Source organism: Strongylocentrotus purpuratus, unplaced genomic scaffold (genome assembly GCF_000002235.5).
Source record: "Strongylocentrotus purpuratus isolate Spur 01 unplaced genomic scaffold, Spur_5.0 spur5_scaffold_20, whole genome shotgun sequence".
Classification (NCBI taxonomy): domain Eukaryota; kingdom Metazoa; phylum Echinodermata; class Echinoidea; order Camarodonta; family Strongylocentrotidae; genus Strongylocentrotus; species Strongylocentrotus purpuratus.
In genome coordinates this window covers 47,301,586-47,318,067 of record NW_022145606.1, presented here as the reverse complement: position 1 = coordinate 47,318,067, position 16,482 = coordinate 47,301,586, and the positions used below count along the sequence as shown (strand labels likewise).

Below are 16,482 nucleotides of genomic sequence, written 5' to 3'. Positions count from 1 at the left end.
ACAAGTTTTTAATGTCCCCCTGTTCTGTATCTCATTTCTAGGTGCTGTTTGGAACGTCACCGTTCACACCAGCGACGTGTCAAACGCCGGCACCGACGCCAAGGTCTCCATCTGTCTCTATGGCGACAAGGGCAAATCGGACGAGGTGGAGCTTGAGAGCCAGAGTGATACCTTCGAGCAGGGGGAGAGCGACACCTTCAAGATGGAGTTAGCGCCCGTCGGCAAACCCTATAAGCTGCGGGTGTGGCATGATAACGGTGGTAGAGGGCCCGGCTGGCATCTAGAGAAGGTTCGTTAGATTTCGTCTCTATATGTCTCTCTCTGTCTCGCTTTGTCTCTCTTCCTCTCTCTGTGTGTCTCTCTGTCTCTCCTTGTCTCTGTCTGTCTCTCTTTGTCTCTGTCTGTCTCTCCTTGTCTCTGTCTGTCTCTCTTTGTCTTTCTCTGCCTCTTTCTGTCTCTCTTTGTCTCTCTCTGTCTCTCTTTGTCTCCTTTTCTCTCTCTGTCTCTCTCTGTCTCTCTTTGTCTTTCTCTGTCTCTTTCTGTCTCTCTTTGTCTCTCTCTGTCTCTCTTTGTCTCCTTTTCTCTCTCTGTCTCTCTTTGTCTTTCTCTGTCTCTTTCTGTCTCTCTTTGTCTCTCGCTGTCTCTCTTTGTCTCCTTTTCTCTCTCTTGCTCTGTCTGTCTCTCTGTCCCTCTTTGTCTCTCTCTGTCTATCTTTGTCTCTCTTTGTCTCTATTTGTCTCTCTCTGTCTCTGTCTGTCTCTCTTTGTCTCTGTCTGTCTCTCTTTGTCTCTGTCTGAATCTCCTTGTCTCTCTCTGTTCCTCTTTGTCTCTCTTCGTCTCTATTTTTCTCTATTCTTCTGATTGTGCTCTCTGTGCCTCATCCTTGCTTTTTTGCACTTTACGTTGTTGTGTTTGTATATTTCTCTTTCGTGTTAATCTCTCAAATTTTCTTTAATTTTTAGATATATCTCTAACTTTTTCTTACCATTCAATTTTATGTTTGTCTTTATCTTTCTAATTTGTTCTGATTTCTCTTTAGTTTTTTTTTTTTTTTTTTGGGGGGGTCTCGTCCTTCTGTCTTGTTTCCTGCCTATACTTTAAAATTTCTGTTTGTATTTTCTTTTAACCCAGTTTCTTTTTCAGTGTTATTTATAATTGTAATCGTAGGTAAGATAACTTTACTATCCTTTATCTTTCAGATTGTGATGGAGAACGTGGCGACAGGGAAGACGTACATGTTTCCATGCCAACGATGGTTAGCTCGGGATGAGGATGATGGTGAGATCATCAGGGAGTTACCAGCGATGGCAGACAACATCAAGAAACCTTTACCAGGTGAGTGAGACTTGATAGAATGATGATGATGATGATGATGATGATGATGATGATGATGATGATGATGGTGATGATGATGATGATGATGATGATGATGATGATGATGATGATGATGATGGTGATGATGATGATGATGATGATGGTGATGATGATGATGATGATGGTGATGGTGATGATGGTGATGATGATGGTGACAGTGATGATGATGATAATGATGTTGTTGACGATGATGAAGATGATGGTGATGATGATGGTGATGATAATGATGATGATGATGATGATGGTGATGATGATGATGATGATGATGATGATGGTGATGATGATGGTGATGATAATGATGATGATGATGATGATGATGATGGTGATGATGATGATGATGATGATGATGGTGATGATGATGATGATGATGAAGATGATGGTGATGATGATGGTGATGATAATGATGATGATGATGATGATGATGATGATGATGATGGTGATGATGATGATGATGATGATGATGATGGTGATGATGATGATGATGATGATGATGATGGTGATGATGATGATGATGGTGATGATGATGATGATGATGATGATGATGATGGTGATGATGATGATGATGATGATGATGATGGTGATGATGATGATGATGATGATGAAGAAGATATGAAGAGGATGTCGATGTTAGTGGTGGGGGTGATGGTGATTTATGGCAATTCATTACAATTCTCAAATAGTTCTCTATAGAAAATGATTGCATTTCAGTTAGAGTAGACATTGTTTCTTTTCAAAGCTTTCAAATGCTTGCACAACAAATATTCCAGCATGAACTTTCTGGCCCCAACATGCTAATAACTCTGAACTTTATCACAACTGAAGCCCTAACCTTCTATCTTTGACAAAGAATCATTTGGAGCATATCGTCCCCATTTTCACGAAGTGACGGTAGTGAGGAAAATCGTAACGCAAAGTGAATGCAATTTTTTTTCACTACCGTCACTTTGTGAAAACAGCGACGATATGTTGGATCACTCTTTCAATATATTATATATATTTTTTTTCATTTCAGTTGTGAAATATCAAGTCAGTGTACACACAGGAGATAAGTTTGGTGCTGGAACCGATGCGAACGTCTTTTGTATGCTCTTTGGCGAACTCGGGGACACAGGTGAACGGCCCCTCATGAAGTCTTCAACAAATCGAAACAAGTTTGAGAGGAGAGCTGTAAGTATTTCTGTCTATTTCGCATACTTGTATTTTCTTTCTGTGTGTTGTCTTCATAGTCATACAATTAACAACTAAATTATTCATGCCCTTACCAAAATTGTTGTAATTTTTTAAGTATGTAAACAAATTTATTTGTCCCGATTTATATTTCTTCAGAATGAAACATATTAAAACTTTAAATACATATAATATTATTCAGCAAGATCCCTAATTAAACCAGTCTTGAGTTACACACAAAACACATCAAATTTACAAGGGGTATGAATAATATAGTTGTTAACTGTATATGAAGCATTCCTTTCCATATTTTGTTTTCATATCAGATTCTCTCTTTCTTTTTCACTTTCTTTCCCATCATTCAAGGACTGGATTAAATGGTTCAAATTATGTTTGTATGTAAATTCATTCATCTCAGCGAGAGCAGACTATGTTATAACATTACCCAAACATTTTCTGTACCCAAAATATATGCCTCAAATCTTTCAATCTGCAATGTATTCTAAAAAAGAAAAACTAAAAATATATAATGCCATGTGTATTCTAACCACTCTTGCGGTCCCTACATGTATTATTCTTTTTTTTTGTTAACTGAAAGAAAAATAAAAGAAAGAATTGATGTAATCAAGGATTATATGTCTCTTCTGTATATTTTGATGAATTGTTTTCTGAAAATGATCTCCTCTCTTCATCTCATTTCTTAAATGCTTTCATAATCATTCACTATACTCTACAGGCGGTAAGTAGTACATGTATATTGCTTCAAGAGTGCTAATTCTAATCTACATGTATGCCCTGGGGGTGCCAATTTGAAGATTTTTTTTTTTTTTTTTTTTTTTTTTTTTTTTTTAATTTGAAGAAATCTTGTCCTGAAAGGGTGAACTCATAACTTGATATTATAGCAGAGGGCATTTTTATGATCTGGGGGGGGGGGGGGGGGGGGGGGGGAGGCCATTTTGTGCTTTCTACAGATTCTAAAAGGCAGTTACTGGATCTGGGGGGAGGGGGGGGGGGGTTAACAAAGACTAAGATTGACTTTAAGTTGAACTTAACTATGGCAGGCCATTCATGCCACTGGTTACTCTCACCATTATGATCTTTAGATACGGTAATATTGTTTTCTTTATTAATAATGAATTATCAAAAATATATATTCTGTAGATTTGTGACCATGATTTGTACGTTCCTTGAGAGAGCAATGCCAGTAAACGGTGAGAGCAAACAGTGGCGTGAATGGCAGCCATAGTTAAGTCCAACTTAAAGTTGATCTTAGTCTTTGTGAAACAACCTCCTTGTATCATTTGGTACCTCTTTGTTTTTAACTGGTGAAGCCGCATTCAGATTTTCACAATACGTTTCTTATACATGTAGCACAGAGCTCAGTAAACGGTTCTGTGCGCAGTTGCCATTTATTTACAGGTTTTTTAAATAAAATGTTTGGGGTTTTGTTGTGTTTTGGTGGCTATTACTTTGTCATATCTGAACAAGCTGTTAAACTGGTAACAGTGAATTTTGTGATGACAATGATTGTACACTATAGCAATGTGCTAGCAGTTATCAAAGCCTAAAATTTTAACAACCTTAATTTTTCAAGGACTTAAAAAAAAGGGTTTGTTTTTTCCTGACTGAAAGTTTTTTTAATTGAAAAAAAATATTGTGTGCTGTTTTTTGTTATCCAAGTAATTTTCACTAATCTGGGCAACTCGTGAAATTCAAAAAGATTCACAAAGTTTAGTAGTGTACGTTGTATGTAGCATTTAGACAAGAATTATACAGTACCAGTGTTTTCAGCAACCTAAAAATTCAACACCTATAAATTGCCAAAGTATTATTTTTTCTAGCTTTAAATCTACTACTGAATGAGATGAATGCTGTAATAACACTACAGTCTATTGGAGAAAATGAGTATGGTAAAACTTGTCACTCAAAGAGTTTTACTTTTTTGAGGCACTTCGTGATCATTTTGAAGCGCAATTTTTTAGGGCTTCAATATTACACCATATTACAGACACTGATAACACGTAGGGCCATGCATCTCAGATTTAACATTGTTAAACGATGCCTTTATTATTGGTTGATATACATACAAAAGCCCTTTTTATCCATTTATGTGTAGACTAATTCAGTCTTTGCTTTGTAGGATATAGATGCTCCTTTGGAAATAGATGTAGATTTACAACCGAAACAGGACGAAAGGATGAAGGTGAAATAAATAAAAAAACAGAAATTGTTCCATCTTCAATTCATCATCTTCATCCATTTACATCAAAATCTAAACTGATTATTAAACAAGTTATCGCACTCACCCATTGGCCAGTCTGGCTGTGAGGCGGAATTATTTTCTTCATTTAAGGACAAGGAAAATGAGTTGAATTGAGTCTGTATTTGGTAGAACTAACTTTTCCAACTCTTCACTGTAACAAGGATGGGAGTGAAAGGGGATAGTCTATATCAGCTTACTTCAGACTCTATTCAACTGATTATTTTTGTGATGGAGAAATAAATCCTCTGTCTTGATGACAGGCTATTAATCAGCACACATGCAAACACACATTCACCCAATTGCATTTTCCCATTTCCATTAAAGCTGTATGTAACATGATAATTATACTAATAATGACATAAAGACGTATCTTATACTGTAGCCCAGTTTTAATATTATACTTAAAACATATCCTGCACTGTGCACTGGGTATAATTCAACTGCATGCTGGATTCTTATTGGTTATTGTCAATTTTTCGTTAATGCCTTGCCAAAAGACTTTAGGGCTGGGCTGGGATTCGAACCCTCAACCCTTGGATTAATAATAATAATAATGGCTAGTTCTTATATAGCGCTTTTCAGGACCGAAGGCCCTCTCAAAGCGCTTTACAGATATATATATCATTACCCCGGTCATCAGATTCAGGCTTACCCGCACACAATGTATGCACATTCCCCACTCCCTGGGGAGCATTCCAGCCAGGCGTCATTTTTACAAGCCCACGCTTGCTAATCTAAGCACTTTAGCTTTCGCATCCTTCCGGGTACCCGTTTAACACCTGGATGAAGAGTGGCAAACGTAGATTAATGTCTTGCCAAAGGACATTAGGGCCGGGCTGGGATTCGAACCCTCAACCCTTGGATTGAGAGTCACATGAATGAACCACTATACTACACCAGCTCCACACGTAGACAATATTGCTTCAAAATCCCACCGCTGCCACCACTACAAATATAGGGTGGTATTCTTGAAAGCGGACTAACTTTAGTCCATGGTTTAATCCCCTTATTAAGTACGGAATGCCAAGTGTCCATATGAATATATTTTTGAATAATTTGATATGTCCCTAAATTACCATGATAATATAGTTAAATCATAGTTATATTGTTGTTTATTGATTATGTTATTACATTTTATTTTAATTTAGTGACAGATTAAATTATTAAAAAACATATTCATATGGACATTTCGCATTCCATACTTAGTCGGTGGATTAAACCATGGACTAAAGTTAGTCCGCTTTCGAGAATACCACCCATACTTTTCAATGGCATCATCACTGATCGCTTCCAAACAATCGCCCACCCATTTATACATGCTTGACACATTCGGGCAAACCAAAGGTATTTGGACATTACTGTCCCATAGGGATCCACGAATACTGAAAAGTAAACAAAAATTGAAAACAAAAGTAGCGTTTTCCTTGTTTCTTTGTTCGGATTAAATCTCCGGTAGGGCTATCAATTCAAAGAATCGTCAGGTATCAAAACTGATGGTGGTTTTGGGGATGTATTTGACAAAATACCTTTGACAGTAATTGCGCTTATACTTCAGGGGTGTTGCACAACAATCCTAAGTCAAACTTAACTCTAAGTTGGACTTAAAAATTATGGAGAGCCATTTGTAGTCTTAAAATAAAGTATATTCAAAAGCAATTATTCAAGTATTTTAGAATTTTCATTAATTCCACATCAAGAACATGAAATCTTTTAGATAATAGAAACTATGAATGCTTTGAATGAACATAGATGCTAACAGCTTTCCATAATTGTTTAGAGATAAGTTTAACTTAGGATCTTTGTGAAACACCCCCAGATGTGCATGTAGATGCTCATACTCAAGGTGCAAGTGATATATAAGCTTAATTCAAGTGATCACTGTTTTCTGTGAAAAGATAAATTCATTGATGTATCCATTGCTTGATTGATCACTTTTTAGTTGTTTGATCCCATGCTTAATTGACCATCTATATGTATTACACTGATTTGTACACCGATTTGTAAAAAAGCATTTGAAAATCGCATTCACATGCATGTGCAATATTTAAAGTGTATATTTCAATTTTGCTTGAATGATTCATGTCCAGTTCCCTGCTTATGTAATTCATTTAGTCACCAATTTGAAAATAAATAAACCTGAATTATTCCTTTTTATTTATGATTGTAAATATTTGTTTATGATTGTACAATATGTCAAGTTTTATGATTAATAAAATCCTATGCTATTTTTGCAAAGAAAAAGATTCTTTATAAATGTAATGTGTTAAACTTTTAAAATTAATCACTGTTTTATCTTCTATTTCCTTGTTTCTTTCCCTATTACATGTTTGTGTATTTAGGTTAATTTTTATTTGGTAGGAACTGTTGCCAATTTGATGGGAAGAAGACGATTATGGTTTTCCCAATATCACCATATTCATTTTATTCTACGTTCATCGGTTGATACGAGTAGGACACAATGTTTTGCCAATATTAAGAGGGGATGAGTTTATTAAACTCATCCCCTCATATATTAAATACATAGGGTGCGTTCAATCAATTTTTTGAAGCTAGAATCACAAACATGAATTATAAATCAAAACGCCTTTAAAAAAAACATGGTTACGGGGGGAGAGCGTTCAAGCGATTTTCATCAATGCTGATTCTCGCTCATTTCAAGCCCAGCCACTGCTCATCACACTGTGCACTTTGATTCAGGAAGTATCGGTCAATTTCGCCGCATGCTTTCTGAATTTTTTTACAGTCGACTGTCGGCCAAACCGGAAGCAGGCCATGATAATAACGTTATAGAATCATGATTGAGATCTCTGTTTGTTCAAGCGATTTTTAGCGAAACAAAACGCACCTTTTTCAGCGTTTCATATTTGTGTTTTTAAACACGCTTATCTCTAGCTACGACCGTCAAAAACCGCTTGAACTCAACTGTGTTTTAAACTAAACGTCTTTGAAAACTGTGTTTCTAGGGTGAAAAAGTGTCACTTGTACACACCCATAGTCCGTTGGGTAACCATTCTCATTTCATTCCACGTTGCCTCTATAGGTGGATGTGTTCACATTGGAAGCGGTGACTCTGAGGCAGGTGAAGCGTATCAGGATCGGTCACGACGGCTCTGGGGCTGGTGCAGGATGGTTCCTAGACAAGGTCGTCATCACGGAGGAGGGAAAGAGCAAGTCAGAAATGGTCTTCCCTTGCCATAGGTAAGTCAAATACTCTGAATTTTGTTGCTGCTTGGTTCGATAGGTTTTTAACAAATGCGGAGAAGCAGATATAGATAGCTCCAGAGGGTCTCTGGAAAACTTTTTACCAAAAAAATATTCTTGTATAAATGTTGTTACAGTAAAACCTGTCTGTAACGACCACCCAAGGGAGCCAAGAAAAGTGGTCTGTATAGGCAGGTGGTCTTTATGTACAGGTTCATTTAGTACAGTTTTAATGAGAAACCATTTTCAAAGGAAACAAAAATTTGGTCTCTTTAGACAGGTGGTCTTCCTATACATGTGATCACTAAAGCAGGTTTGACTGTATAATACCCAAACTTTTATAGAGGAATCGCTCTTATGAAAGCGAACCTAAACATGTCTCTCATAAAAGAACATGAGTTGTCACACAGGGTTTGAACTATTGTAGGGAAATGCATAGAAACCAATAAATAGTCTTTTCTGAGTGTCAAATCTAATTTACATTGTAAACTTAAATTTTATATCATTATCGCCCCTTTCTGAGTGGAGAAGTTAAACATTGCTTTTTTATTGTTTATTTATTTGTTTGTTTGTTTACTTGTTTCTTTCTTCTTATTTGTGTATGAATTTGTTACTTTGTTTATTTGACTATTTCTGTTTTTGGGTTTATTTATTGGTTTGTTTGTTTATTAGTTTGTTTATTTATTTGTTTGTTTGATGATAAACATGTTATAATGTTGTGAGAGGTTGACATATATTTACGGACTGCTTTGTTTTGTTCTTGTTTCTAATTTTAGATGGCTGGACAGAGATGAAGATGATGGCTTTATCGTCAGAGAACTGGTCCCTGAAGGAACATCTCAGTTACTAAGTAGTAAGTCAACATTAGAATATAATGCAGCATGTGTGGTTTATATATTTAATCCCAGTGTCATGTGGATAATTAGAGACCCGTTTCACAAAGCCTTTTGTCAATGACAAAATCAGTGACAAATCTGCTGATAACCAATCAGAAGCAAGGATTTCACGAGCTGATAACAAAAACTGTCATTTGTCACTGATGATGACAAGTTTTGTGAAATGGGGCCCTGGTGTCATTATCAGACAGTCTTAGGATTGACCTATTATCCATTAGTGTCAGACTGTAGGCAAACATTATTCAGACCTTTGTGATAGGTGACCTTTATGATAGGTGACCTTTATTTCTTTGTTATATGTTTTTTTAAAATATTTTTTTCATTGATAATTCTCTTTCTGTTTCATTTTCCGCCCAGCTACCTCCTACCATGTCTGAGGTCCATTTGTGTCAGAATCCCGGCCCCCCCCCACTCTGGGGTCGAAGAGACCGCATGCGTGTTCCCAAAATGTCCGGTAAAGGGATACTTTTCATGCACCAAAGTCCGACTCGTAGTACACAAAAATCTGGCCCGTATTGACTTTACACACCGGACTTAGGGGGGTGTTTTCAAAAGGAGGGAACATGCATACGCATACCCTAAATAACACTGAGTGGGGGGGGGGGGGCGGGGTCAGAATATAGGCAAAAAGTATTCAGATCTTTACATGGCAGTGACTCATTTGTGGACATATTCTCTTTAAAAAAAAAATGTTTTATTTATTTATTTGTTTTTAAATTTATAATTTTCTCTCTCTCTTTCTCATCCACCCAGCTACCTCCTACCATGTCTCGGTGAAGACTGGTGACGAACGTGGAGCAGCTACCGACGCCAATGTCTATGTGAAGCTGTTCGGTGTAGATGGGGACACCGGTCTGATACCGCTCAAGCAGTCAGAAAATACAAAGAACAAGTTTGAGCAAGGCAGGGTGGACAAGTTCACACTAGAGGCTGTGGATATTGGAAAGGTAGGAATAATCTTTGTAGTGTAAACAGGTCTATTTATTAATCTTTATTTACATATGCATGTGACAATTTTGGAGGTAGGAACAATCTTTGAAGTGTGAACAGGTCTATTTATTAATCTTCATTTACATATACATGTGACAATTTTGGAGGTAGGAACAATCTTTGTAGTGTAAACAGGTCTATTTATTAATCTTCATTTACATATTATACATGTAACAATTTTGGGGGTAGATTAGGGTAATTTTTATGATTTTTTGCTCTACACGGTATATTTACATGTTATTACACCATTTTGGAAAAGTTAATGTATGAATCTTGAATTAAAACTGCATTCTAAGTTTGGACTATCATTTGAATGTACACTGTCCAAATTATTATTACTTTAGCAATCAAAATTAAACAGTTTAATTTCATATTTTTTAAAGTCATGTTCTTGCACTTCTCTAGGGCACACAACGATATACATCCTTTTTTTTCCTTCCAAATTTAAAGATTTTTCATCTTTGGAGTTGATTCAATCATTCATCGCTCGTTATATCCAATAATATATCACTTTAGATTAAATACATGCGAGTTGGACATGATGGGTCTGGACCTGGTGCCGGTTGGTTCCTGGACCACATAGAGATAGACATCCCATCCCGCGGTGAGAACTACATGTTTGCAGCGCACCGCTGGTTAGCGGAGGATGAAGAGGATGGAGAGCTGGAGATCGAACTCCAGCCTTCCAACTTCAAGCAGTCAAAGCCCCGTAAGTTAAAGTCAAACTTGGTTTAGTGACCACCTGTACAGAAAGACCACCTGTCTACAAAGACCAATTTTTTTGTTTCCTTAAAAATGGTTTCTCATTGAAACTGTACTTACTGTACTGTACTGTGGTCTTTATAGACAGGTTTCACTGTATTTAGATTCTATGTTTAATATCTTTGCATGGCACACAGGTAGAGCAGTAGTAATACTGATGCGCCTACTCTAAATTTTGTATTAATTGTTACTGTTAAATCTGAAAGTTCAAAGTCAACAATATGCTTTTCACTCTTAAAATTTTGCTTAGCTCCGGACCATATAGGTGGGGCTAAAGCGGGATCTTACCCCCACCTTTAGTCCTGTGCTAAGATTAGCTCACTTTCTGATCAGACACAAATTTTCCAAAGTGTATGGGGTTAGTTGGCCCTACATTTTACTGTAAAATTCATCATAAATTATGGTAGATCCTCAAAAATAAACGACCAGGCATGAATGATATACATGATTGCATATTATCATTATCTTTAAATCCAAAATTGGACTACATCTTAACTGCTCTGCCTTTTTGTTTCCTAATGAAGGTATTCCTTATGAGATCACTGTCATAACCGGAGACAAGTCGGGAGCCGGCACCGATGCGAACGTCTTCCTGACCATGTATGGAGACGATGGGGCCAAGACTGAAGAATTCTCGCTCAGAAACAGGACTGATAACTTTGAAAAGAACATGACAGACAAATTCAAGGTATCTATCATCAAAACTTGTCACCTGTCCGTTGTGAAATTGGATATTGTGTAATATTTACAGACTTGGATGTTAGATTATTGTTGGATAATTTTGTATCTTGTAATCTTACATATCTCCAAAGTTTTCTGCCTAAAATCCAACTTCTAACACTTGGGTTGTAAAAGGTGTAACTTTCTTTCCCAGTGTGCTATTGACTGTCCTAGAGGGTGTTTCACAAAGACCAAGATCGACTTTAAGTTGGACTTAACTATGGCAGGCCATTCATGCCACTGTTTGGTATCACCATTAACAGGCATTGGTTTGTCAAGAGAGGTACAAATCACAGTCAACAATCTACAGAATTTTGTTGTTGTTGATAAATCATTATTGAAGGAAAGATCATAATGGTGAGAGCTAATACTGGCATGAATGGCCTGCCATATTTGAGTCCAACTTAAAGTCGGTCTTAGTCTTTGTGAAACACCCCCCCCCCCCAATAGAGTGATAATGTGTACCTGAGTTTAGACACACCTTCTTGTATCTTTCATTCATTCTTTCATTTCATATATTAACAACATTTCAAAGCTTACCTTGTATTTGAAGATGACAATAACTATTCGTGTGGACATGGTAAATGGAGCCAACACATAGTAAAAGCTTGTCAAGGTTGGCGTGTGTTTGTGTATATTGGGTTTTTATAGACGTTTATCAATCAGATATGATTATTAACGTCTGGGGACCGATCTTTCAACGTCACCATCCGAAATACGTGCCTCAGTTTCGAACCTGCATCCCGGGCTAAATCAGTATGTAGCTGGATTACAGGCGCACGCCACAACGCCAAGTTCAAGTTTATAGACTTATCAGCAGTCTTCAAATATTATTTTATTTATACCAGAATCCAGGTTCAAATATTGTTGTTAATTTATTAACCCACTTCTTTTAGATTGAAGCAGAAGATGTTGGACCCCTCTCCAAGATCAGAATAGGTCATGATGGCGCTGGACGCTTTGCTGGATGGTTTCTAGGGAGGGTGAGTACTTACAGCCAGACACCCTTGTTATGAATAATAGAATAATCATACCTGCATGAATGTAATGATGTATGGGATATACCATTTTGTGATTAAAGGGGTGCGCTGTATGCTTTGCTGTATTGTTTATAGATAGGGTGAGTGTTTATTGCCAGACACCCCTGTTATGAATAATGGAAGGATCATACCTGCATGAATATAAGAATCAAGGTAAGAAGGCTCGACACTATGTGCTTAACACAGGTCAATATGTGCAAATGAGAGTTGTGGTTTCTATTGAAGACGATTTCCAGCTATTTTTTTTTTTTTTAATAATTTTTTTACTGGGTCAAACAATCAATCTACCGCACGATAAACAAATTATAGCCATATGTTATCTCAAAATATGATTCCCATACTAGAGCTCAAGTTAAGCTTTAAAGGTACATTTGTAGTTGAAATAATTAGATTTTGCTCTCTTCTTTTGCTGTCAATCTCTCTGTAAAAACGAATCATTGATGTTTGCTTATCTCATCTCACATTTCATCTCAATCAAAAGGTGATCATTGAAAGGTTTCCACCCAAAAAGAAGAAGAAAAAGCACTCCAAATCCAAACCAAAGTCAAAATCAAAACGAAGAGAGCGATTGAGCGACGAAGAGGAGGACGATGACAGCTACGACAAGAACTCATTGTCCGATGACGGGTCAAACGATCCTCCGGACACGGACAAGTGCATCTTCCTCTGTAATAGATGGTTGGCGAGGAGTGAGGACGACGGTCAGATTGTTAGAGAGTTGGTTCCAACGGATGAGCATGGGAAGTTACTCAGGAGAAACTCTCTTGCATGTAAGTACAAATACGACTGCCGTAAGGCCTAAAACAAAAAGATGTTGTATTGCCCTTTACGACCGACCCAAAAATCTTGAAATCTACGGTCGGCTTATATACAATATAAAAATATTAAAGCATTCAAAACTGAGAAATATCAGCCCAAAGAGGGAAAAAAAAAAAGGAAAAGAAAGTTAAAAAAAAGAAAAAGATTTCTGACTGATCAACCCATGTTTTGGCACCTAAATGGCAATACAATATTTTTTTTGTTAGGCCTAATGTATGTGATGTACAGAGAAGATCGATAAGGGATGATTATATGTCATACAAAGGCTAAATTGTAACCATTACCAACAAAATTTGTAGTATATATAATACAGTCAAACCTGCTTTAGTGACCAACTGTCTACAAAGACCACATTTTTTGTTTCCCTTCAAAATGGTTTCTCATTGAAACATGTACTAAAGGAACCTGTCTACAAAGACCACTTTTTGTGCTTCCCTTGCAGTGAGTACTTACAAGGTTCATATCTTCAGTGGGGATATCTTCCAGGCCGGCACCGATGCAAACGTCTTCATCAACATCTACGGAGAGAAGGGGGATACCGGGGAGAGGAGCATGAAAGACTCAGAGACAAATATGAACAAATTTGAACGTGGGCAGGTAAGATATTAAAGCCCCACTGTACTACTTGTAGCTTCTTGCTCCCTCTAAAAAGAAAACAATGCCAAAGGGGTGTCCGTAGATCCCCCATGATCCTCTTTTTCTTATGTTAATTGAGAGCTGAGTTGATGAGATAGTCAACTGTCAATGACCTTGCTGGGTGGTCCAATCCCTCCTAGCCAAACTAGTACAGACAGGCTTTAAATAATTGATAAATTGATGATGTTAAATTTATTCATCGATATTTGATTGATCAAAAGATTATTTTCAGTTGATTCTGTTCTTGGTATCTGATTGGTTAAGTGAGTAATTTTAATGACCAATTGATTGGTTGGCTGGTTGATTGATTTGATAGAATGGTAACTTCATCGGTTGATTGATTGATCAATAGAAAGATTTATAGATGTACAGTGTGGTCAAACGTTATCTGAAAGTAAGAATATAAGATGTGGTGTTCCACAAGGATCAGTATTAGGGCCAATTCTTTTTTGATCTATATGAATGATTTGCCTACAATTTTTAGAATGTTTGCCTGATAGGACCGTATCATGGAATGAAAAATCATCATATTCTGTCAATTTCTTCTGCTATTTAGGAAGATGTTTTCTCCATAGAAGCAGCAGATCTTGGAGCGCTGAAGAAGATGAAGATTCGTCATGACAACGCTAACGTCGGCTCTGATTGGTTCCTTGATAGAGTAGAGGTGGAGGATCCCAAGAAGAATGCAAGGTAAGAGAGACATGGATCAGGGGGGTGTTTCACAAAGATTCTAAGTCAAACTCAACTCTAAGTTGGACTTAAATATTACGGAGAGGCATTTGTAGCCTTATAATGAAATATATTCAAAAGCAAAAATTCAAGTATTTTAACTTTTCATTAATTCCACATCAAGAACATGAAATCTCTCATGATAATAGAAAATATGAATGATTTGATTCAACATTTTATGCTTTATACAGTAGGCTTGCTTTAAAAAAAAAAATATATATATATATTTTGAAGGATGCTAACGGCTTTCCATCATTGTGAAGTCCAACTAAGAGATAAGATCAACTTAGGATCTTTGTGAAACCACCCCCAGTTTTGATTGAATATGACTCAATATGACTTGGATGAATCAGGTTTTGCAATACGTGCTTCAGTGACAATTGCTCCCTGCTCCGTTACTACACAAACTGAACTGAGCTTTGACCCTGGACAAAGCGATATACGTTGAACCTGACCATAACACTATACCTATATCTTTGATAAAATAAGCCAGGGGGGTGTTTCACAAAGACTAAGAACGACTTTAAGTTGGACTTAAATATGGCAGGACATTCATGCCACTGGTTGCTGACACCATTGGTCTCTCAATTATGATCTTTAGATATTATTTTGCCTTCAATAATGAACTTTCAAATCAGGTAAAAGCTGTAGATTTGCGACCACGATTTGTACGTACCTTGAGAAACGAATACTAGGAATGGTCAGAGGAACTAGTGGCATGACAGGTCTGCCATAGTTACGTCCAACTTAAAGTCGATCTTAGTCTTTGTGAAACAATCCGTGGAGACAATGCTTGGTCATGATAAAGTAAAGTGAATTTGGATGAATTTTGATTGACCGGATCACAAATGTAATTTAATTTATTGATGCTTCTTTCTATAGAGAATAGTGATAAGCTGTTTCATTTACTTGTTAACTTGATGGCTTGCAGCAAATATTTCTGTGGGTCAGGTTAAATGTAGGCTTGAACACACCCAATGATTGTTCATGCTTCTCTTCATACTTGATTTTAATCCTAATACAGGTACTACTTCCCCTGTCAGAGGTGGCTTGCAACGAATCGTGATGATGGTCAGATCGCTCGTGAGTTGATCCCTGTGGACAAGGACTTAATCAACAGAGCTCTCCAGAGGAAGAAATCATCGACATCGATAAAGGACCAATTCGGTCTGGAACTCAAATGTAAGGAATACACTTTTTTTTTAAATTGATCTTATCAAGCTTTTATTGTTCCACATTTTACAAAAAATATAGGCATATAATAATAATAATAATAATAATAATAAATTTATATAGCGCAGCTTTTTATAAAAAATAAAAAATTATACAATACATGTAGTATATATGAGCCATCTCTATGATTCTCAATTCATATGATAGATAAGTAGAATGTGAGGAAACTATTAAAAAGCAGTGCGTGTATGTTATAGGTTCCTGGAAAAATAAGTATTATAGATGAAAAAACCGTAGCAGTAGAGTAAGATGTAATTTAGAGGGGAGAATTTAAAACACAATGGAATAAGGAAATTTGTGCAAAAAATAATGCATTAGCTTCTGCTTCTTTCAAATATATTTTTCATAATTTCAACATCATGTATTTATTTTAAAAAGTCACTTTCATGAGTATTCAGTGTATTATTAGAAAAAAATTGTCATATTGCGAACTTAAAGTCCAATTTGAAGTTGATCTTAGTCTTTGTAAACACTCCCCTGGCTTTCTCCATTGCAATCTTAATCACATGTATCACTACCACTTTCAGGGGTGTGTTTCACAAAGACTATGATCAACTTTAAGTCAACCATTTACTGGCATTGGTCTCTCAAGTGACGTACAAATCACAGTCACAAATTTACAGAATTTACATCTTTTGATATTTCATTATCA

The 16,482-nt window shown here is 36.6% G+C and overlaps 1 protein-coding gene across 1 annotated transcript in view; it reads left to right on the top strand.

Annotated features, from left to right (window-relative positions):
• LOC752556 (lipoxygenase homology domain-containing protein 1) overlaps positions 1-16,482 on the top strand; it is a 54,864-nt gene that overhangs the window by 14,010 nt on the left and 24,372 nt on the right. Inside the window, exons 14-27 of the mRNA XM_030993507.1 lie at positions 42-289; positions 1,200-1,335; positions 2,387-2,541; positions 3,278-3,280; positions 7,845-8,002; positions 8,782-8,858; positions 9,655-9,848; positions 10,408-10,600; positions 11,178-11,341; positions 12,270-12,356; positions 12,895-13,183; positions 13,675-13,829; positions 14,425-14,558; positions 15,622-15,779. Of these exons, the coding sequence (XP_030849367.1) occupies positions 42-289; positions 1,200-1,335; positions 2,387-2,541; positions 3,278-3,280; positions 7,845-8,002; positions 8,782-8,858; positions 9,655-9,848; positions 10,408-10,600; positions 11,178-11,341; positions 12,270-12,356; positions 12,895-13,183; positions 13,675-13,829; positions 14,425-14,558; positions 15,622-15,779 (2,151 nt within the window). The remainder of the gene's footprint in view (positions 1-41; positions 290-1,199; positions 1,336-2,386; positions 2,542-3,277; positions 3,281-7,844; positions 8,003-8,781; positions 8,859-9,654; positions 9,849-10,407; positions 10,601-11,177; positions 11,342-12,269; positions 12,357-12,894; positions 13,184-13,674; positions 13,830-14,424; positions 14,559-15,621; positions 15,780-16,482) is intronic.